Source organism: Amblyomma maculatum, chromosome 4 (genome assembly GCF_055883805.1).
Source record: "Amblyomma maculatum isolate TAMU_Amacu chromosome 4, ASM5588380v1, whole genome shotgun sequence".
Classification (NCBI taxonomy): domain Eukaryota; kingdom Metazoa; phylum Arthropoda; class Arachnida; order Ixodida; family Ixodidae; genus Amblyomma; species Amblyomma maculatum.
The window spans coordinates 99,088,210-99,110,904 of record NC_139347.1 but is presented as its reverse complement, the minus strand read 5'-3'; the positions used below and the strand labels follow the sequence as shown (position 1 = coordinate 99,110,904).

The window sequence follows — 22,695 nt, the reverse complement described above, 5'->3', positions numbered from 1 at the left end:
TCCTCTATTTGCCAATATCCACTGCGGAGGTCAAGGGACGAAAAGTAAGTGGCATGGCGAAGGCGATCGAGGGAATCGTCTATGCGTGGCAGGGGGTACACATCCTTTTTCGTTACGTTGTTGAGGCGTCTGTAATCCACGCAAAACCTCAAGGTTCCATCCTTCTTTGCGACGAGGACAACAGGCGAAGACCAGGGGCTCGTCGACGGTTGGATAACGTCGTCCTGGAGCATTTCTGTTACTTGGTGGCGGATGGCATCACGTTCTTTTGAAGACACCCGGTAAGGACGCTGACATAGTGGACGTTGGTCATCGGCAACTATAATTCGGTGCTTCGTTAGTGGCGTCTGTCGGACCTTGGAGGTTGATGCAAAACAATCTCGGAACGAATTGACAAGATTCTCTATGCAGCGTTTCTCACTGGGCAAGAGGTTCGGGTTCACATCAGTCTGGATGGCTGTAGGCGTCGCATTGTCGGGGTCTGACATGTTGGATAAAGCGTACTGGCCTGTACATTCTCCAAGTTCTTCAAAATAAGCGACCGTCGTGTTCGCCGTCAAATGTTGGGGTTCACATGTGAAGTTTGTCACTAGCACGTTGGCTTGGCCACGGACAAGTTCGACAAGGCCCCGAGCTACACAAACTTGTCGAGTTAGAAGCAGTGACATGTTAGCTTCAGCAATGCCACACGCGCCAGTGCTGTGATTACATTCGACTGTGACGAACTTGCTCGCACGCGGAGGGATCGTTATGTGGTCGTCACAGACGCGCAACATCGTTTTCCGGAAGTCCGTGTTGCTATCAACGGCTCGCTTGGTTGAAAACGATACCATGAGCTGCTCCCGAAGGTCTATAACAGCACCATACTCTTGAAAAAAATCCATGCCGAGAATCAGATCTTTGCAGCACTCTTGTAATACGGCAAATGTGCCAGTGAAAGTGAAACCGCAGATCTCTATGCGGCAAGTGCACATGCCAATCGGCGTCATTACATGACCACCGGCGGTACGCATCATTGGCCCAGACCAAGGCGTCAGAACCTTACGGAGTGCCGTGGCTAGCTGGCTGCTCATGACGGAGAAATCGGCGCCGGTATCCACAAGTGCGGTCACATCACAACTGTCGGCCGTTACAAAAATTTCTCCGGAAACAATGCGTTCGCAGCACGTCGGTAAGTTCATCGGATCGGGTCGTCGCCGCTCGGGCCGTCGCGTCAAATCGTCGGGTGGAGGCTGTTTAATCTGAAACGTGGCGGCGGCCCCACCCCCGGAGGTCGCCGTGTTTAGTTTTCCCGGTGAGGGGATGCGCCTCTGAATTGCCCAGAGGAAGAGTACCGACTGGGCGAAGCAAAACGCTTCGGAGATGTCGATCGCGACTGCCGTTGTGGTGACGTTGGCTGCATCTCGTTAGCAGCCAGGTACTCCTCAATCTCCTGTGGTATTTCGCCACAGCGCGGTCGAGGCGCATTTGGTGGAATTCCTCTCAAGCCTATTCTCCGGTATGGGCAATTGCGAAGAATGTGACCAGGTTCGCCGCAGTGATAACAGAGCGGCCGTCTGTTGGGCGTGCGCCACAAGTGCGCCTTGCTGATAGCGGGACGCTGGTATTGCTGTGGCTCGACGGGGCGCAGATCTTGTTGCTGCTCGACGGGGCGCATGTAGCGAGGCGGTGGTCCGACAACGGGACGGAATGGATTTGGCTCGGGAGCAGGGCGACGTAAGACATCACTATAAGTCTTGATGCATGGCTCCGGTTGTGGTGCTGGTGGTGGTGGTGGCTGCACCGCTCGCCGAATTTCATCACGGATGACGTCCACGGTAGAATAATTATTTGCAGAGGGAGCATTCAAGTGAAGGTTTTGCAGCTCTTCGCGGACAATGCTCCTCACAAGCTCCCGCAATGCCTCGTCCCTGGCTGCTGGCACGGACGCGCAGCAGGGTGTGGCCGCTACGCTTGCCTGGCGGCCGTATTGGGTACTCCGTTCCTGCAGGGAACGTTCCATGCTGGTAGCTTCTCTTGCGAAATCTGCGACAGTTCTTGGGGGGTCACGAATGAGGCCAGCGAACAACTGCTCCTTCACCCCGCGCATGAGGTGCCGTACCTTCGTTGCCTCAGGCATGATAGGGTCGGCCCGATTGAAAAGCCGCGTCATGTCCTCGAAAAACATGGCCACACTCTCATTTGACTGTTGAGACCTTGAACGAATCGCAATCTCTGCATGTTCTTTGCGCGCACTCGAGCTGAATGTTGTAAGTAACTCACGGCGAAAGGCTGCCCAGTTGACAAAGGACGCCTCGTGGTTCTCGAACCATGTCTTGGCCGAGTCTTGCAGCGCGAAGTACACATTCATTAGCTTTCGCTCGTCGTCCCATTGGTTAAATGCAGCCACACGGTCAAAACTGGCCAACCAGTCTTCCACATCCTCTAACCGGTCACCATGAAATGATGGCGGTGATCGCGGTGCGAGAAGGACGAACGGTGGGGCGTTGCTGGAAGGCTGGCTTGTCTGGCTGCTCGTCGTGGATGTCATGGTTCGTAGCGGGGTGGACAGCGGTTCAAACTCAGGTTGTAGGCCTCGCAGGCGACGGCTGGCTTTATGGACAGGAGTCGCGTCCACGCGTTGATAAGCAGCGTCACTGACGTCTTCGGGGGCAACGTACATGGGATCTTACCCCGCACCTCCACCAAATGTCACCAACACACGTAGCAAGCAGCACAACAACCGAGCTGGCCCTTTTTAATCAAGCGAAAACTCGAGAGAGACGAGGATGACGCTTAGCCACGTGCCAAGACATTCGGCCACTTGGAGGCGCCAGAAGATGGTCAGCGGTGTGGCAATATTCTGTTCATAGTCTCATAGTCATTCAGAGTCTCTAAACTTGTTTCATTGTTGTGTGTGCTTCACTGTGATATGATGAGTTCATCTGGCAGGCGAATGGACACACCTTCACAGCTCAGAAAGAATGAATCACGTGCACTTCTGACGTTCCTTCTTTTTACATGGGAGGCAAGTTAATCCATCAAAGGAATTACCTTTCTGAAGGCATGGCAAACAAAAGTGTAATGAAATACTTGAATTATAATGGCTGCTACTCATCTGTTCATTAGAGTCCTTGAAAAAATGCATATGCTTCTTAGAGCGCATGCTTCATAGCAGCCACTGTCACAAAATAGACAACTAGGAGAAAGGCCACGCTAGTCAAATGAGGTCTCTGTAATGAATACCTTTCTCTTTTTATTTATTTCTTTATATTTGAACCATTTGTGTAAAGCACACACGGTCCTTCAAGAGGTTTTCGTGCACACAAGGTTCTGCAAGAGGAGCTGCAGACGCGAGCCACAAACACTACCATGTCATATCCTCGAAGGCGGAGTTAAATGACCCCCATAACATTGAAGCTGGCATCTCTTTTTTTTTTCTGCACGCCATTCTTTCTTTCGGGGCTCTATGCCGAGGTTGGAAAAATACGAGAGCATGGGTTTATGTGTGGTGTTTTATTTTTCCCTTTTTTCTAGCCAGCTGGTTAAAGCGAGGGCTGTGCATTTTACTTCTGTGCCGCCGTGTTTAGAGCAGGAAAAACGGGGATACACAAAACTATTAAGACAATCGGCAGCCTAGTGCAGCTAGTTTGACATAAATGAGGAGGCACTCTGTGTGCACAATGAAGCATTGAAATAAATTAAGAACAAGATCATGCTTTTTATTCCACATGTGACTAAGAAACGAGCCATAAGAAAAAAAAGCGCAGCATTGAATGCAGCCTCGATATATTTTTTGTCAGCTCGAGGGTTCTTTCTTGCATGGCTTGTGCTTCTCTCCCTTCTCTTGATCAAGGGAGGAAGACGCGGTGGGGTGACGGGAGAGAAAGCGGCTGCAGCCAGTGCGATTGAGGTCGCTAAACGACATTTGTCTCCCCCTGTTCACGTGCGGTACCCCCACCCACGTGGATAGCCGTTTGCTTTTTCTCTCCATGAGGGAGAAACACACAGCTAGAGAGTTTCTCGTGTGACATACCAGCCACTCGTTGGGCTATCGCCATGGAGGTAAGACAGCATTATGCTGGATAGCTGTGGAAAGGCATTGTGCCATTTAGTAGCTTTTTGTTTGCTTTTGTACACATTACTCGAGCGTTACATTTTGGATACGTTCGTGATTGATTTTAGGCTTCAGTTTATAGAAGCATTAAGTGGACTCAAATTTTAAATGCCATGCTCAGCGTTTATAGGCCGTTCAAATGCCACTGAGCTTGTTTGAGTGCAAATTTTTCAAAATCATGCGTGTTCAGAAGTTGCAAACAGCGTGTCCAGGTTTTTAATTACCCGAGAAACTCTAGTTGGGGTTTAATGTGTATGATTTACTTTGTATGATGATTTAATGTATGACGATTTAATTTAAAGCTGGCTGAAGCTTCTGCAAGGGTATTAGTGGCATCACTGGAGTGAGGGCTTTGCACGACTTGATGTAATGCTGCACTCAAGATGATCCCAGCTTTCGGGGACCAGAGTCAACCATTCGTGCCCTTAACGTGCCGATAAGTCTCATAAACCAAAAGATAAGCATACTGAAGGGAAAGAAAGCTATAGCAGACGGTACTCGAGAACGGTCATGGTGAGGGCCAGGAGTATTGAAATAATTTGCTCAAGTCGTATAGTTAGTTTAGTTATCTATCCTTATTTTATTTTGCAAAAAAAAAGGAAAAACTTGGCACCAAATGCTAAAACACTAGTGTGCGGCTTATAACTAGCAAATATAGTAGCTGGTGCTCTATCCTCTCTCTTTGCTCTTATGTTTCTGTTAATCTTTTTCGTCATGTATGTTATAGCTGTCACATTTTTACGGCACTCGGTCGGTTCGTCGGTAGCAGAGCAACTTGAGCTCTGCCGAGCTGTCAAGTTTACGTTGTTAGGACCCCGACTACATGTGCAGCCGAATAGCATAAGGCTTAATAATAATTTGCACATGCTTACATGCTTATTCACACTGAAGAAGCCAAACCAGGCTGTTATTATTATCATTCAAGAGATAATAAAGGGATACTATCACTATTCCAAAATTCAGGACATAACATTCCTGTTATCATGTCAGGCATATGTGAGTAGCAGCTTATTTGTGGCGCACAAAATTTTACTCTAGTCATGATCTTGTATTTGGCGGCAAGTTTAGAAATGCTGTAAGGCAATGCTCAGTAAACAACAGAGTCACAGTAAACACAGTAAACAACAGTAAACAAACAGTAGTCAGTAAACAACCCTGTGGCTCATTGTTTGGATTGGGTTGGTGTAAATTCAAAGTGTGCACATTCACCTCGAATATTGTTTGGATTGGGTTGGCGTAAATGCAAAGGGTGCACATTCACCTCGAATATGCCTACCCTTACACTATCTTTGCGAGCCCTGGTTTTCCAGTATGTGTTGCGTTGCCTGCTTCTTTGGTGACTGTGATTTTGGGTATTGAGAGAACAGTAACCATTACCAGGGCTTTTTTCATGGGTACAGTTGTCACCATAAGGCTGAACTTGCTTTAATGACCAGGCTCCTCTTGTGCCTTACCCAGTTGAGCGAAAACTGTGTTGTCAGCCTATGCGTGCCCACTGTAGCACAAGGGCCTCTCTTGTATACATTTAGCAATCCCTGCACAGTGTGAGCTGGCCGTCTTAGCCTCTCAAACGAAACGAATAAGGAGGACACTTCAACTCGGCGTTTAAGGGCATAAACTTGCAACATTAATGGCTCCCGTTTGCCTAGTCCCCTTGTAGGCTCTCTTTTGCATATAAGCATTTTGCCACTCATTATTGGTTGGCTCCCCAGTGCGAAGTGGCTGTTTTTCTGTCCACCCCATTTTAACGGCGCTTCTCCCGTTGTGCTCCTGGCAGAGACAAGCCGTGCTTCTGGGTGTGTACCAGGACAAGAAGGCGGGGGACTTTGTGCTGACGCCCAGTGCCAAGCAGTTTGCTGCCAGTGCCAAGGCCGTCAAACTCCTCGAGCTGTGAGTGGCAGCGTCGCGCACTTCGGAAAGCATTCAGCTTGGACACATTTTTCTTAGCATAAAAATGCTAATTCAGGCCCACCAGTCTTCTTAAACAAATGGCATACCAACGAAGACATTTTCTTTGACGTAGTCAAGCCATGCTTGGGAGTGATACGGAGCCGAGCCAGGAGATTTCCTCGTTGTGTAATGAACTTCATATAAAATACTAGAAGGCGTCAAGTTTTTACTTACCTGAAGATTCAATGTCTTTCGGATGCTTTGTACCAATCTGTCATTCAATTGTGTCTGCACGAGCTTGTGTACACTAGATGCACGAAACATTCCCAGAAAAGCAGCCCTGCTGGCGCAGATGCTTCTTTTCTATCTCTGCATCATTTCATAGTATATCTGCTTGTCAAGAAGAGGGTAAGAGAATGATGGGGCAGTTAGCTAATTGAACCCAACTGGAGGAAGTTGCACATCACCTATATCGTAACAATACATACCTGGCCAGACACAAGTGAGAATATAAAGCCATGCTCTTTGGATTCAGAAACATTACAGCTGAGGCGAGAGGCCTGAGTTCATGCTACACACACATCCCCGCTGCTAGTTTGCCAATATATGGAGCCAGAACTACGGTGATAGTCGAAACAGACAGGTTCTAGACTCAACTCCATACTAGCTTCTTACTAGCCCATTGATTTTGTGGCGCTCACGGTAGCGAGGGCTGTGAATCATGTAACACACTACTACATATGGATATATGTTACAAAGGTGAATAATGTTTCTCACAGGCTCGCGATAAGTGTGTAGGTGTTTGAAACGATGCAGATTCATTCACATTCACAGCATGCGTGACAAGTTGCGCACTTCTCACTGCTGCACATTGTCTGGATTCCTGAACAGCCGGCTATCTCTGGGTAGAGCACGTGCCCATGCTGTCACGTGAGCAGCGGGACTAGGTTGTCTAGGGGGCAGTTAGAGATTTGATCTGGATTGAGGGCTACTCTTTTATTACACATTTCCTGTATGCAGAGTGTTTACACGGGGGCCATGCGGACTGCTTCATGTTCCCTGCACCTCACCGCATACCCTCGAGAAATGACGCTATTGTATATTGGCAGTTACAGAGGGGGGGGGGGGGCACCTCCGCCTCCCCTAGAAACTTACCTGCCCGTCACCCGAGTGACACCCATCCAACATGCAGCTTTTGAATACCTGACCATCTGGTCGAGCTGGTCATCGATAACTACTCAAGTGGCAGCCCCGACTTTCCCTCCCTAAACTCTGGTAGCAGTGTCTACTGGCCCGTACTGTGCACAGGAAATCCCCACACTTTTGAACTAGTTGGCCCACCCACAACTGCGCAATTTTTCTCTTCTTCAAAGTCCCTCTTCTGTTGGTGTGCACCGATCTTCTGTCATATGGTTGCCTGTAATATTGTCACGGGCTGCTACCCGTGCAAATATAGGAGCAGACAACGGTTTTTGTTGCCTGGTGATACCATCCAGCTCCCTCCCTAGTGGGCTTCCTCGTATGAGTATCACTTGAGGCACTTGTGTCATGTTGAATCTGGCAGGTCAGTGTCACATTACTGGGCATAACTGAAGTAGTACGTAACGGAGTCATGCACAGGATGAAATGAAAGCTCAGTACGCTCATTTGTCTCATATCTTAGGGTAGCTGCTGCTTAGTGGAAATCTATGCGCTGTTTCGGTTAAGGTTTTACTTTAACTTTTGATGTACTGTATGTCATGTTGTGTCACAGTTATGCTAATGCCAACAAATCTCGAAGGCATGTCACATTCATGCAAATCGTGCCTTGTGAGATAAAATGTCGCAAAAACACTTATCATATTATTTCTCTGTGTTCAGGGTGTTTGGTTGTTCTCATGTTGGTGGTTTGATCTTTGAATCACAGGTAATTTTTCAGGCAATAATAAACAATCCAAATATTTCCAATGCGTTTTCTCCTATCCCTCCTAACATTTGATAGAAGGTTGGGTAAGTTGACGGCACATCTTCGGAACAGTGTGTTTTACTCATCTCTGTAGCTGTGCTTTTGTCAAGACAACGGAAGATAATGTTTAAGCCTTTATGCAAAGATGATCAGAGATGACGTTTTAGTTTTCGTTCTTTGGTGTACCTCCTACATCATCATCATCAGCCTGACTATACCCACTGCAGTGCGAAGGCCTCTCCCATATTTCTCCAATTAACCCGGTTCTGTACTAGCTGCATCCACTTGACCCCTGCGAACGTCTTAACCTCATCCGCCCACCTAACTTTCTGCCGCCCCCTGCCACGCTTTCCTTCCCCTGGAATCCAGTTTGTTACCCTAAGCGGCCATCGGTTATCCTCTCTTCGCACTACATGTCCTGCACATGTCCATTTCTTCTTAATTTCCGCTAAAATGTCGGTGTGCGCTACGTGTGCGATAAAAGCCTGAAATCTCTGATGGTTTGGTTTCTGGAAACTGTCTTCGTGGCTTGTATTTTTGCTGTTCACGATGCAGGACCAAGGGTTCCTTCAATAAAGGCGAAACAAGGATTTTCTATGGTCTGGACGAGGTGAGAAAATTTCGTTTTTAATTTCGCCCGGTATCGCAGTGTTGTTAACTGCATTGTTGTTGCCCAGGGAGATGGTAGAGTATGTATTAGGTCTCACATCAGTTTAAATTCTTTAGAGCGAAAGCAGTTTTTTTAATTAATAATTTATCACAACTTCCTTCAAGCACATTTCAAGTCTGGTTGCTAAGCAATAGAATATTTGTTTGGTGCCAGAGTACTTAATGAATTCCCTGAGCGCTCATGTCCGTGCAGGCCTAATTCTTTGCCTCTCAATGGCCTTCTTTACTTTTAGGCAGGTTGTAGCGAATATTTTTTTCTGATGACAGACTATTCAACCCTAGTATTGCCAGCAACTGTTATTGAATTAACCTTCCTTGTTGTCTTGATCGGCTGTGTGTCCACATAGGGCTTCTCTGCACCCTTTGAAAGCCATTTAGGCGTTTTGATTCCAGCAAAATGAATCGAGAATCTCTGCAGTAGACCTTCTTAAAAGTTGCGAAAAAGCAAATAAGACATTTCCAAATTTCTCTGGGTCATGCAAGTTTGATGCTTTATCCAGGTTGAAGACTCTGTTATTAGCGTAAAGTTGACCTCGGAGCAGTTTTATAGCTTTTATACTATCCGGAACATTTTGCAGACAAATGTCCAAAAACATACCAAATTCCCTTCCCCTTCTCTGGAATAATGTAAACCGTTCAGCTGCCTTGATGTTGAACTGAAAGAATGGGTGATCATGAGTATTCACTATCTACATGACTTGAAGTCAGCCAGGACATGTTTTTTTTTATTATTCCATGTAGGAATAGGAACTTGAAATTGACAAAAACATCACTTTGAGTGAAAAAAAGCCCTGCGGATTACAGAAAAAGCACAAATTACTGGTGAAATTCCAGTTAAAATCGAGAAGAAGAAACCGGCATGGCAGGCAGTAGCAGGTTTGTTGGCCGGATAACATTACAAAGTTTGTGGAGTTAGAAAGCCGCAGTTGGAACAGGACTGTGCTAAAGTGTGAGATATGAAAGAGGACTTTGCCCTGAAGATGGTGTTGTAAGGCTGATAATGATGATGGTGAACCTGACGGTGTGCCCTCGAACTGGCCTTGCAGAAGTATCCCCTTGCCTCTGTGGTGCACCTGGGCCCGCGACAGGCTGAGGTCCGTGAGCTGGAGGATTGTGATGAAGCGGCCGAGAACGTTCGCTCCGCAGTTGCTGGTGAGGATCGTCCTCTGATTTTTGACAGTAGTCAGACTGTGGCGGGGTCCTGGCTCGAGTCACTTTGTCTTCGGTTGGGAAAGACAGGATAGCCCCGGTTCTTAGATGTTTTCGGGTGCTCTGCCACATGCCGCAGTCAAGGCGAAGGATCAGATGTTCTGGTCAATGACTTGTGTGTGTCTACTCTGCATATTGCACATGTTTGCCGTGCTGTGACCTGAATATGATTGTGGACTACTTGCCGGTTTGTATCATTGGGAACCACTGAGGCTGCTGAGAATGTTTGTTGGGGTTTGTGGTCACTGGGGAAGTTCATCTTAACTGAACAATATGCGAAACTCGCCTTAATCGGATTCTTTTATTACATAGCATCCTATGTGAAACCGACCAACACTCTCGAATTGTGCATCACCTCTCAGAATTCATCTTAATCAGCCTCATCTTAACAGGAGTCTATTGTAAGGACTGCTTTGTTGTTTCAACTCACTCTAACTCTCATACATACTAACATACTCCAGAAGACAGAATGACAGCGAGGAAGCAGAAGTATTATGTCGCAATATTTGTGTGTCCACATCATGTGGTACTTATCACGTAACGCAACAATGCAACTTGACTACTCAAAACGAAACTGAAACTTTTTGGCGAAAAGAAAATCATTTTTAAGTTACTTACTCGGGGCAGACAGATTGCATGCGGTGCTCTATGTTTACTGATCACTTTCGTATCATATAAAAGCAAAACTAAACTAAGAAAAATTTGTTTTCTTTGCATTGTGTAGATCTATAGTAGAACCTCAGTTAAACGATCAGGCTCATATCATCTAAAATTATATCAATTTAGACTGGACCCACAAATCCTTAGGATTATGTGATGATAGTAAGATCTGTATGAAGTTGGTCTCCTGTCGTTTAGATATGCGGACATGGCAGAGACTGTCTTTCTTGGCAAGGTTCCAGATCTATCTGTTTTATGTTGGATTCTGGCTCGAGTCCAAAGGCACATGGACTCGCTGACACTTGTGACTGTTGATACAAACTAAGGTCCTACTGATTCGTGCTTGTACACATGTCATCCCCAGAACAGGCACCAACCATTCGTGATTTCCACCTTTCCTCCTCACAGCCGGTGTCAGGAGCCTGCGTGGTGTGGGTGCCACAGCTATTGACGTGGACCCCTGTTCCAATGCTGAAGGTGAGGGACTGCTACCGCAGGAGAGGGACTTTCAGTTATTGAGAAGTCCGGATTTCGTTCACCCTGTTGTGCCTGTGTGTTGCGCTTGTTTTCTTCTATTTGCCATTTTTGTAGTTGTGCTGTTGTTTTTTTCATTGCTTGTAGTGCATCACTTAATAATTTAGGAATAATGAGATGGTGTTTAAGGGTACTCAACTGAGAGAAGCCAACAGTCTGTGAGGCCGATAAACACATAGGGGACTGTGTTTTAGAGCGCAGCTCTTTGGTTCCCATTTCCATGTTTCGCGTCGTCGTCACCGTTGTCCCTTGTAATTAAAGCTACACTGCACTAGGTTTTCAAGCCGTCGGCGTGGCACCATGATACCGTGCCACGTGACCGTTGCCTAGCAACTATCCCGTAATATAGACCGAGAGCTGGGCCAAGAGAAGAAGAAGGAAAAGTAGAAGAAAAAAAGAAAATGAAAAAAAAGCTGAGAAGAAGCAAAAGAAGAGGAAGAAGAAGAAGAAAAAGAAGTATTAGTAGAACAAGAAGACAGATAACTCGGTAGTTGGTAGAGACGAACGACAACAGCGAGTTGCTAGGACAGAAGGTTTGTTCAGCGTTGTGACGGCGGCACATTAAATCCAGGTGTCCGCAGAAAAATTCGCTGCAACACTAAAGCTTTCGCTCTGTCACTAGGTTCAAGCCATGGTTAACCCCCCCCCCCCCCCCATCCACAATTTTTTTCCGTTATTCGGTTAACTAGAAGGCTTGATTTATTCGAACATTTTTCAGTATTCGAATTAGCGAGCGTTTACTGTACAGTACTAATTCGCGTCAACCAGAGAAACGTGAAAAAAAAAAGTATCCTGTAGTAAAATATATTAGGAAGAAGGGCTCCGTTCTGTTCACTTGATCCCGCTCTTTCTGCCCAACACAACACTTCTGCCTTCAATCTTAAAAGTTTTATAACAGATGTCGTTTCTGTCTTCCTGACAGAACTTTAACTTCTTACATGAAGGGTAATTATCATGATTTATTTCATGATAATGGCTGGTAAAGCACCAGATCATATGTTGCACACCAAGAGGTTTGCGCGAGGCAGAACAAAAGAATGCATTTAAGAGCAACATTGATGCCTGGACGGCCCATTTTGTTCTTTGTCCACATTTGGGAAAGGCGGGGGAGAGGTGTAATTGCAGAACAAAGTTTGCCAAAATTTGTTTGGAGAGGTCGATCTCTTACTGCAATCAGCTGAATTGGATGGATCAGTCAAACCTTTTACGCTTCAGTCAAATAATGTTTTTGTCTCCATATTGGTGAAACTCCTTAAAATTCTAAATTCCATCTTCCAAATTCTGATTCTGTTGATACAGAGAGCACCTTGAATAATAACGGATTTCTTCTGCAACGGCAGCTTGTCAGTAGGATTGCCGACATTCAATTTTAGGAATTGGTAAAGTAAAATGTCGGGCTAGTTTCTACTGATCCTAGGAAAACTAGAAATCAATTACACTAATTAGTAAAGGTCGTAAAGTAGATAGGATTAAATGTGTGTGTGATACCACGACTACATAAGAACATGCATCCCGTCCACCATAGGAATCGCAGAGAGAAATGGGCTCAAGCCCTCGGCAGACATTTCAAAGACTGTTCCATAGAAGACATGGCCTACATTGATAGTACTAATTGTGGGAACAGGAATATGATGATTTTGGTAGCCAGTGCTGAAATGCTCACAATGGCGGACACGAAACCGGAAATTATAGCATGCACCCTTTTACTCCTCCGATACTCGACTCCAGTTTGGAGGTTCAACTGGAAGCCCTCCAATTGGCTGAATATGGCACCAAGAGTCAAGACCTCTTGACCGTTGCCTAGGCAAGGATCCCGAAAAACTACCCTTTGTGTTGGACAATAAAAGCCTTACAATAAAATAAAGATAAAAACATTGGCACTTTTAAGAGAGCCAACTATTTGTCAGCTTTCCGAGGCCGGGCTAAACCTGCATTCATTTTCATGCAGGGATTGCGGAGTATTTTCTTCTTTTTTTTGGCACTGACATTACAAGTTAAATTCAGTGGGGTGAATGAAGGTAATTTATCTTTCAATCTGATTTTCTTGCATTAAACTCGTCTTTCTTTACTGTAGTAGCATTGTCTGCTAATGGAATATTAGAGATCCAGAGAATCGAATTTCACCATGAACAAGAGAAAAAGAGTGTGATGGAGTGTTGTATTCATTGTCCACTTGACCGATTTTCATTGGTGCCTCGAAGAGTTACGTGATAACCTTGGTGATAAGAATCTCACGGCGTTGCAAAATGTATTTATCTCGGAAATTGCATATGGTCAGAGCCAAGGAAATTCGCATGTGGAAGCATGGGCAATGCATCCACACTAATCTGTTTACGGTGACTGTCTCGAGGTACAGCTCTATACTCGCAGTGAGTAGAGCACGATCAGCGATCGCAGTGTCGTCGATCGCAAGCTGCTTGTAATGCATACAGCACAACTGTCGATTACGAAGTCAACGATGTGTGAGCAGTGCATGGGTGTATAAGGCTGTGGCCGTGGTTTGTATCATCCATAGTACCACAGTGAGAGAGTGTTCACAACATCTAAATTCTACAAATTGTATGCAGTGCACTCTGTCCGGGGAGTAATATGCATTTGTTTGGTTTGGTTTGTGGGTTTTAATGTCCCAAAGCGACTTAGGCTATGAGAGAGGCCGTAGTGGAGGGCACTGGAAATTTCGACCACCTGAGGTTCTTTAACGTGCACTGACATAGCACAGCACACGGTGTATATGTATCATCCTGAAGTTTGTATCAGCTGTTTTCATTTCACTTCAATATATAGTAGGCTGACGCAGCTGACCTGCTGACCTTACAGCTATAAGTCTTGAATTACTAGTATTGGAGACTAACGTGGAGACTAAAGGGTTCTAGTTGAGCTGAGGACAACGCAGAGGTGCTATGGAAGGGAAAATGGTTGGTCTAACATTAAGAGATAGGAAGTGCGCAGAGTGGGTGAGAGAAATAACTGAAATTATTGACATTCTAGCGGAAATCAAGAAGAAGAAATGTGCAGGACACATAGTGCGAAAACAGGATAACCGATGGTCGCTAGGGTAACAGATTAAATTGCGATGGGAGGAAAGCGTAGCAGGGGGAGGGGGGGGGCAGAAAGCTAGGTGGGCGGATGAGGTTGAAAAATTCACAGGGGTCAAGTGGGTGCGGCTAGCATAAGACCGGGTTAGTTGGAGTAATATGGGAGAGGCCTTCGCCCTGCAGTGGATATAGCTTTTTTCGAGGATGATGATGATGTGCTTGTTTGACAATACGTGGTTTTTATTATAGTGCATTGTATTATAATTTGTCTCCTGCTTGTATCTTTTTCCGCTGTAGTAGCCATTCTCTTAGTCATGTGTACCCAGATGTTCATTTATCTCTTGATATCTTTAAATGTGCATGATGTTATCGGTTTTTGTAGGACAGTGTTTGTATTAATGAATATGTATCTGCTAGTTTCCTTTTGATAGGTATCAATACTGTACCTTAATACTTAGCTTTTGTATTGTATAATACCTCTCCAAAGTATTGCTGTTTAGTTTGTGGCAGTTTCAATCTCAATAACGTTTTAATGTACGTTTCTGTCAGAAAACGGGTTAAAAACCATCGTCGAGCTTCTCGTGAATCAGGTTCTTGTTCTTATCCTTGCATTTGTTTTTGTACAAATATAAATGCTGAATGATTTGAATTGCAGCATTTTGATGCAAGGTTTTTTTCTTTGTTTCCTCGATGTGGCTTTTTCTCTCGCCCTGTGATCAGCTGCGGCGGAAGGATGCACACTGGCCCTGCATGCGTTTGAGGAGCTCAAAACGAAGGAGTCACGCAAGCCGCCCGTGACCGTTTCACTTCTGGGAGGCAGTGACCAGGACAAGTGGGTCTCTTGGCTATGCGACTGTTGATCGTACTTGATCGTGTCTCTCCCACGTTTTGTCCTGTCCCTCCTGTTCTGAAGCTTTAAGCGCCTCGTTATCACTTGCATTGATTCCATTAGTTGGTGGAAGCCCTTGTAAAAAAGGTTCTTCTCTCGTAAGTATTTTAAAACAATAGTGTCAAAGGCCCCGTTGTGCTGAAAATTTGTCACTCAGTGATGTGAGGGAAAACTCATGAGCCTGGCCCTGGCAGGTTGTAGCTGGTAGCTCGCGTAGCCGTGCAGTTGTGTGACGTCATGAGGACATTTGATTTGTAAGCATGAATAAAATTTATTACGTAGCCCATTCACACATGTCCGTACAGCTTGGTGAAAGTGTTCTTTATATGGATATTTATGTTGAAGTGTCCATCCCACAACTTGGTAGCTTATGAGTGCACGCTAACAGATATGTGCAAGATAATGGTTTGGTTTGGTTTGTAGGGCTTAACATGACAAAGCGACTCAGTCTATGAGAGACGCTGTAGGGGAGGACTCTTGAAATTTGGAGCACCTGGTGTTCTTTAATGTGCACTGAGATCGCGCAGCACACAGGCGCATTGCTTTTCGCCGCCACCGCAGGGATTCAGTCCTGTCTCCTCGGACGCTGTAGTCGAGAGCCCTAACGACTGATTCAACATGACGGGCTCTGCGAAACAGAGCACAAATAAGAGATTGGTGATTAGGCAAGTTGCAAATTCATGTACCCCAATGAGGATCTGCAACGAGGTCCACGGACGGAACCCAATAAGACTCTCGTGTTAAGTTCTGCCTTCAAGGCAGAGATTAACTGTCCCCTCAGCTTTTTTCTTCATGGTGTTTAAAAAAACGAGAGCACTTAATGGGGCATGGAGGATTGATTTCCTGGCTCTGTTTGGCTATATTGGCATTTTCTCGCAGCTAGAGACACTCTATCGGCAGGCGAGTGAGATTTAAAATAAAATTTTGTAGAGCCAAGTTTAGTGCATTAGCCTGTCAACTAGCATGAGCCGATAAAGAGCTGCGCGCTTTGCTCTGCCGCGTTACCAGGTCTGGCTGCTACCCATGTCTGGTCTACGGGTCTTTCAACTCTGAAGTGTAGGAGAGAGGCACGCATCCCCTTACGCCTGGTTCTGGTGCCCTCCCCTTCTCACATAGTTGCACTCCCTTCCTCTCGCTCTCATTCCTAAAGCTCATTCCCGCTCGTATGTTACTCGCAAGCAAGCGCCCTCACTTTTAGCTCCGGAGTGAAAAAGCAGCAGATGTGCGGTTGAACAGCCATCTCTGTTCAGGCAGCATGAACTAGTGGCCCAATATTGGGACTGTGTTGGTTATGTTCGGCTCTACGTAGAACCAGTGCATTGCCGGAAAAGTCCCAATATTGAACAGCTGGTTGACCCAATATTGGAACTGCTTGCAATTTTCGACTCTGCTTGGGTCCAGTACATTGCCAGTAGAGTACCAATACTGGGCAGATGGTTTGTGCTACGTGGGTGGTTACGTGTTGGTAGACGCACGTTTTCAAAACCGCAGCTGCAACTTACTGCCGCCCTTTTAGGACCCACAAACCAGGCGGGCCGCGTAGCCCCAGTTATGAAGTCACCAGGGGAAGCACAGAAGAAGGGGAATGCTGCATGATCATTTAAGGAAGTGTGCCATTGTCTGAGTGAAAGCAATAGGCTTATCCTGAAAGGCGGCAGGCCTCAAATGCCGTTCCTTTTCATAGCCACCCTGCAATGAAAAGGGATGCAACTGCATGTGCCTTGCATGCTGGCATACTCTTACTGTAGTTGAATGGTTGCACCGTATTGAAATCGGCCGACTTCACTCTTTGATTGCTGAATATCTTTCTTTGAGAGCAGTATTTTGTGATGACGCAGCTTTGCACGTATCATTATCGCGGTGCACAGAAGACAAGACATCCAGGGTGCCTAGCAACCAGGAAAACAGGGAATTATTATGGCAATTTTATGCACTGGGAAATATCAGTGAAATGCCGGGGAAACTATAAAAAATTTCGCCAAGTCAGGGAAAATGACATGGTACATTCTGCAATGCATTTGCATTTTACGCTAGTGCCCTAGTATATTATTTATGCTGAGTTTTTTTTATTTTGTTTTGTGCTGTCTCGTCGGCGCACGACCACCGCGCGCCACGGCGGCCGCAAGGCGAGGCGCGGTATATTTGATGCCAGCACATGACTGAGCAGCCACAATAGAAGACTCAGTACGCACGTGAGGTTGGTTCTTAATAAAATACGCGAAAGCGCAGCGTGACAGTAGTACGCAACAAGAAGCAGGAATAACCGCGCTGGCGGCATCCGCGCGAAAGCAGTCGGCGAGGTGTGCTGCTAAATGTGGGCACGCGGCCGTATTGAGTTAGATTGGCTCGGCTGTTTGCAGGGTGGGCGGCTCGCGTACTGTGAGGCTGTCGTCAGTGTGCTTTTAATTTTCATTAAACTTTTACGCTCTTTATGGCCATAAGCACTAATTGCAGCCTTTTCAATATTGTAAATGGCAGAATATGATTAATAAATAGCTTTTCGTTGTGAATTATTCGTCTATGCTCATTATCATCACTAGCTAAGTTTTGAGCCTCTTCCTCATCAGGGAATTTGAACTGAAATTATCAGGAAAAACCTGGAAAAGTCAAGGATTTTGAAAATAGTGCTTTGCTAGACACATGTGGTTAACCTCCAGACTGGAAAAATGCGACGCTTTCATGCCCTCAGTGTACACTATGCTTCTTGCATAGTTCATATATCTAATTTGCAATTTACTTCTAAGTGCAAGGGCGGTTTGTTAACTGTGTTCACGTAACCTGCATTTGGACATGCATAGCGATTCGCTACATGGATGTTCGTTACATCGAGGCTTAACTAGTATAAATGTTATCCACATGACAGTAGTTTTACCCTCTAGTGCAGAGTAGCGTCCATTTCAGTTTCCACTCTCATGCCTTTTATGGTACAAAAACTTACACTACGAAAATTGTACGGACCATGGCGACTGCTTTATCCTAGAAATTCAAAACACTGTGGGGCCATCTACACTCGTGAACATCTTTTCATGGCTTTTCCTTGTGATAAAGACGCGACTTTGTCATCTTTGAAACCAACTTTCGTCAGGAAAAGCTTTCTGGTCCCTTCAAGTTCATTGTGAAGTGTGTCTACCTTATTACACTATTAAACTCCACTGCTTTCAAAAACAGTAGAAAGAAATAACCGACCAAACGTTATTATAATGTTTTATCGACATATTCTTGACTGCTCATTTGCACGTGTGCATCTGCCGCTCTGTCTGTCCTCTGTGCCAGGTGGGCTCGTGGCGTGGAGAAGTCGGTGGCCCAGAACCTGGCCAGACGCCTGGCTGAAACACCGGCCAACCTGATGACCCCAACGCGCTTCGCCCGGGAGGCTACCGACGTTCTTGAGAAGAGGGGCGTCAAGGTCATAGCTAGGTGAGTCATTGCCCCTTCACTGCAACACGTGCCCCACGTACACTGTATAACACTGCACAACACAATGCAGTCCACTTATAATGGTATTGAGAAAACCAGAAAATCGAATTGTTATAGCCGGTTACCCTTACTGTCTGGACCGGCGATAAAAAAGGAAAAAAAAAAATGCAGAACACACCCATGTATTTTGCCATGCACGTAGGCTTGCCTTTGTAAAGAGTGAATCGGGTTGAACAGCGGGAATTATAGTAAAAGCACTGAATACTTGGTACAGGTTACATGACTAGTAAAATAACCACCATGCTTAAAACTGTCGGAAATTTGCGCTAGCTTGAGTGGCAGCTGAAGCTTGGCAATCATTGTGAACATTGCTACCGGCAGTACATATGCCGGTGGAAATCCTTTTTGTGTGCACGATGGTGATCAGCAACTGGATAAATAGCAGGACATACACGTGCTTGATGAGCTTTAAGATTGTAGAGTGCAAATACCCGTATTTTTTCGTCAGGCTGCTAGCCTTGAAACCCTGCCGGAAATCCCGATGAATCTGCTATTTAATCTCGCACTCTATCACGTCATCGTCGTGATTAGCTTGATTCCACAGACACACATCGTTCAGGTGATGGCGATAGGGCCGCGCCCTTTCCTAGGTGACAGGCAGCGATTGAGATGATGATAATGCTCATTTCCTAGCCACACGTAAAGCCTCTCGTGGATTTCTCCCGCACCGCTCTGTTTTGAACATTTACTTTGAGAATTCACGTCATTCTTTCTTTATTTTCTTCTCTTTAGTTCTCTCTTTAGTTGCTTTATATTTTTATCAGATATTCAGACAAATTTTCGTAGGAAATATCTTGTGGGTGGCCTGGAATCTATCATTGTATCCGATGTGCCGCCGATTATTGGTCGTTATATATAATTTATTTTTACATATCGTCAATAAGAAGGCTGAGACATCCCAAGAGTTTGATCGTTATAAGCAATACATTATTACATCTGATATCGTTATAAGTGCATTGCACTGTAATGCGACGAGATTTTTGCACTGAAGCCATTTGGGTGCAGAGGTTGGCTCAGTGGAAGTTGTGGTCTGCTGTTGGGAAAGTGGTATTCATGGCAAATGGTAGTCCTCCTCCTGGAGAGTTTGTAACGCGAAATGGAATGAAAACAAGTGGGCTGAAAGTTTGTTTTAATGCATCTGCAATCAACATGGTCCCAAAGAGCTGAGCAGTCCAGCTACGAACAAAAATGGAGAGGCACTGTCGTCGGCATCCCCCGAAAAGCACTCCATGAAATCGTTAATAAAATATTTACGATAGGTGCAGATGCATTTTATTTTATCTCTAAGTATTTGCATGACCGTTCCTTTTGACCTGTGCTCCATTTGTGTGGTACAGGGACCGCAAGTGGATTGAGGAACAGAAGATGGGCTCCTTCCTGAGTGTCACGAGGGGGTCGGAAGAGCCGCCTGTGCTGCTGGAGATGCACTACGAGGGCCCAGGTCACCTCCCGGGTGACCCACTGGTCTTTGTCGGCAAGGGAATCACCTTCGACAGGTGAGAAGAACTACCTTGCTGTCACCTTGCACCGTAGGGGGGTACCACCTTTCCTTCTTCGTTTACACGCTGGGAAATTTAACAGCTTGGCTGGAGCCATCGCATAGCCATTATTTTTGCATGTTGCTGTACATACCTCGATCCGTTATGTCTGTTTTGAAAGCCATTCTAAAGGATTCTGGTCAGTATAGTTAGACCCATGGTGGCATAAGGGGCTTTTCGCACGGTTTTCAGGTTTTTCTTCCCCACACTTTTTTGGGGGATTTTTCACCTTTGTTATAGCAAGCAGTGATTTAATAAACTCCAGTTAGGTATCGTTGTTGCAGTTATGGTAGATAGAACAGTTGTGTACAAAATTGTATAATTCAGGGTGTTCCAATAACTCTCGTTATAGCACTGCAGATGCCATTGAAATGGCCAGCACTAACCTGCAGCAGTCACTGGATTTTGTAGGCAGCAACTTTGAAATTGTTAACCCATGATCTGCTGAAAAGCAAGCAGTCGGGAGGGTGGCATGGCTTTAGGACGTTAGTTTGGCATATGCACAACTGCACCTTGCCTACTCATTGCTGATGCTATAATCGACAGTGCACGCCTACACGCATTCTGTTGCGGTATTCGTGTTGTACCAGCCCGGATGAGAGAACGTAATTCTGATACGCTTGCAGCTGCTGAATGTTCGGGATTTTATATCCGAGCGCTCTAGTTCTTGCACGAGATTTAAAACCGCTTAGGTTGACGTTTTCGCTGCCATTTCCAAGACAACTCATGAGATCCCCACACGCAGACACACCCTGTCACTCTTGTTACTTCTCGTGTGAAAGAAATATTGCAGATATGTTGCGCCATCTATGGGGAGGCCAGATAAATACAGAGAATGCTTAGTTTTACGTATCTAGATCTGCAACATCATTCTCATCATCACCCCGTCATTTTGTTGTCGTCTCAGCAGTGTAGCCATGGCAAATCAGCGTGCTGAATGCATCCGCGCTTTGTCAGTGGAAAGAATTCAGGAACTGTTTATGAATTCAGACTGAGATGAAAGTTACAACGGTTAAGAAGCTCAGCTAAGTGGCTTGTTCAGCGAAGACAGCCAGGAAGAGCCCCAGCTGCCTAAGAATGCGAGGAATAAGATGAAGCTCAATGAGTGGAATAAAACATGTCTACGTGTCGTGCGGCGCACGGTAGTGTATTGCTAGCACAAAATTTCCTCGTAACTAACATGCAAAAAGCGAGTTTCACCGACATGCAAAAACTAGAAGACCCGGTAGGGAGCGACGAGCAGTCATAAAGAATTCGGGAGTTAAAGGTTAATAGCCTCAAACTTTGCTTCTGTACGCATATATCTTGAAGCATAGCAAATATAAAGCAAATGTGCAATTTTATTTAAACATGCCTCTTGTACTCTGAATGTGTGAATGGCAAAGCAGTCTTCCTTTATGCGCTAATTTTCTCAGCCAAACTGGAGGGGAGAAATCCCCATATTACAGCTTTCAAGAGGGTTCAGAACTTCAGCTGTTAATTTAAGTCCCATTGTTGTGTTATTCGTCCTCATGTTGGGGGCAATATAAAGCAATTTAAATTTTACTGCTGATACTCGGCTCCAGAAAAAAACGCTCAAATCCAAAACTCTTGATGTTATCTGAAGGAACTGCGTACCTTGCTCATGCCAATCTGATATTCTGGCTTCGAGGATCCCTGTCAGGGCATAATTGAATTAGGTGAATGCAGTTTTGAAACTTCAGTCCATGTCGAATTTTTCCCGTGCATCCTTTTACGCTGAAAATTATGTGCTTGTTAAATTTTTTGTGACCCTGTCAAACTCATATTGCAGTGAAAGCTTGTTGATTCAGACTTCATTTATTTGAATTTCTGGATATTTCGAACTGTGCAAATTGTTCCGTTCATGCTCCAGTGAAGTCTATACATAGAGCAGCCCATTAATGCAAACGTGAATCTGTTGCGTCGCGAATAATGCACGCTACCTGTCACCCTAGCGGATCTTCCTGAACATGCGGCCAATCAATCAATCAATCAATCAATCAATCAATCAATCAATCAGTTTGGTGGAAATGGGGAGGGGGTAAAAGATCTCCTCAGTGGCACTAGGCAACATGGTGACAGCAACGCAAACTAGCGGTTTGAACTCTTGAGATGTCTACTCGACTGTTGCTTCTTGCTGATCTTAAACGGTTCAGTATCTTGCTGTGTTTCATTTTTGTTGTTAATTATTGAGCAATGGATGACGCAACCACTGTCAAGGTATATAGTGAATGAGGAACCGTCACAGTGTCGCCAGAATTGCGAAACCGCACTCGGGGACGGAACTGCGACGGTCGAAAAACAAAGGAATTGGATGTTTTACCGACTGCGGCTTTGTCTCGTCTTTCCAGTGCCCTCTACAACACATTGCATGTCGTCGTCTGCAGCGGTCATCTTGCGTTTAGCCCATGCAGTGTTTCTCTACTCTGTGTAGTGGTTTAGAATTGTCGTCTCTCAGGGGTAATTACTGTTTCGAGATAGTTTAAGGGAATATTGGAGCTGTGTGTGAATCTCATGCCAGTTCGTTGTTACATTACGATATTGCTAAAAAGTGTGCACGTTGCTTCAGTTGACCGGTTTCAATCTCGGGTTGGGAAGGCTGTAAAATCGGGGAACACGAGACGATCCTGGCGAGGTTTTTATTTCAACAGTCACGCAACGCCTATGACTTGCTAGTGTAAATATGAGTGTTGTGGAGGGTTGCGTGATCATTTCGTCAAAATGCAGTGGTAGCGGAACAGTCTTCTTCCCCC

General features: G+C 45.5%; 1 protein-coding gene across 1 annotated transcript in view; it reads left to right on the top strand.

Annotated features, from left to right (window-relative positions):
• Positions 1–4,038: 4,038 nt before the first annotated feature.
• Positions 4,039–22,695, top strand: part of LOC146191778 (cytosol aminopeptidase-like) — a 32,068-nt gene continuing 13,411 nt past the window's right edge. Inside the window, exons 1-8 of the mRNA XM_084600375.1 lie at positions 4,039–4,044; positions 5,874–5,986; positions 8,487–8,541; positions 9,647–9,752; positions 10,878–10,946; positions 14,759–14,870; positions 18,201–18,344; positions 19,742–19,900. Coding sequence (XP_084456501.1) covers positions 4,039–4,044; positions 5,874–5,986; positions 8,487–8,541; positions 9,647–9,752; positions 10,878–10,946; positions 14,759–14,870; positions 18,201–18,344; positions 19,742–19,900 — 764 coding nt within the window. The remainder of the gene's footprint in view (positions 4,045–5,873; positions 5,987–8,486; positions 8,542–9,646; positions 9,753–10,877; positions 10,947–14,758; positions 14,871–18,200; positions 18,345–19,741; positions 19,901–22,695) is intronic.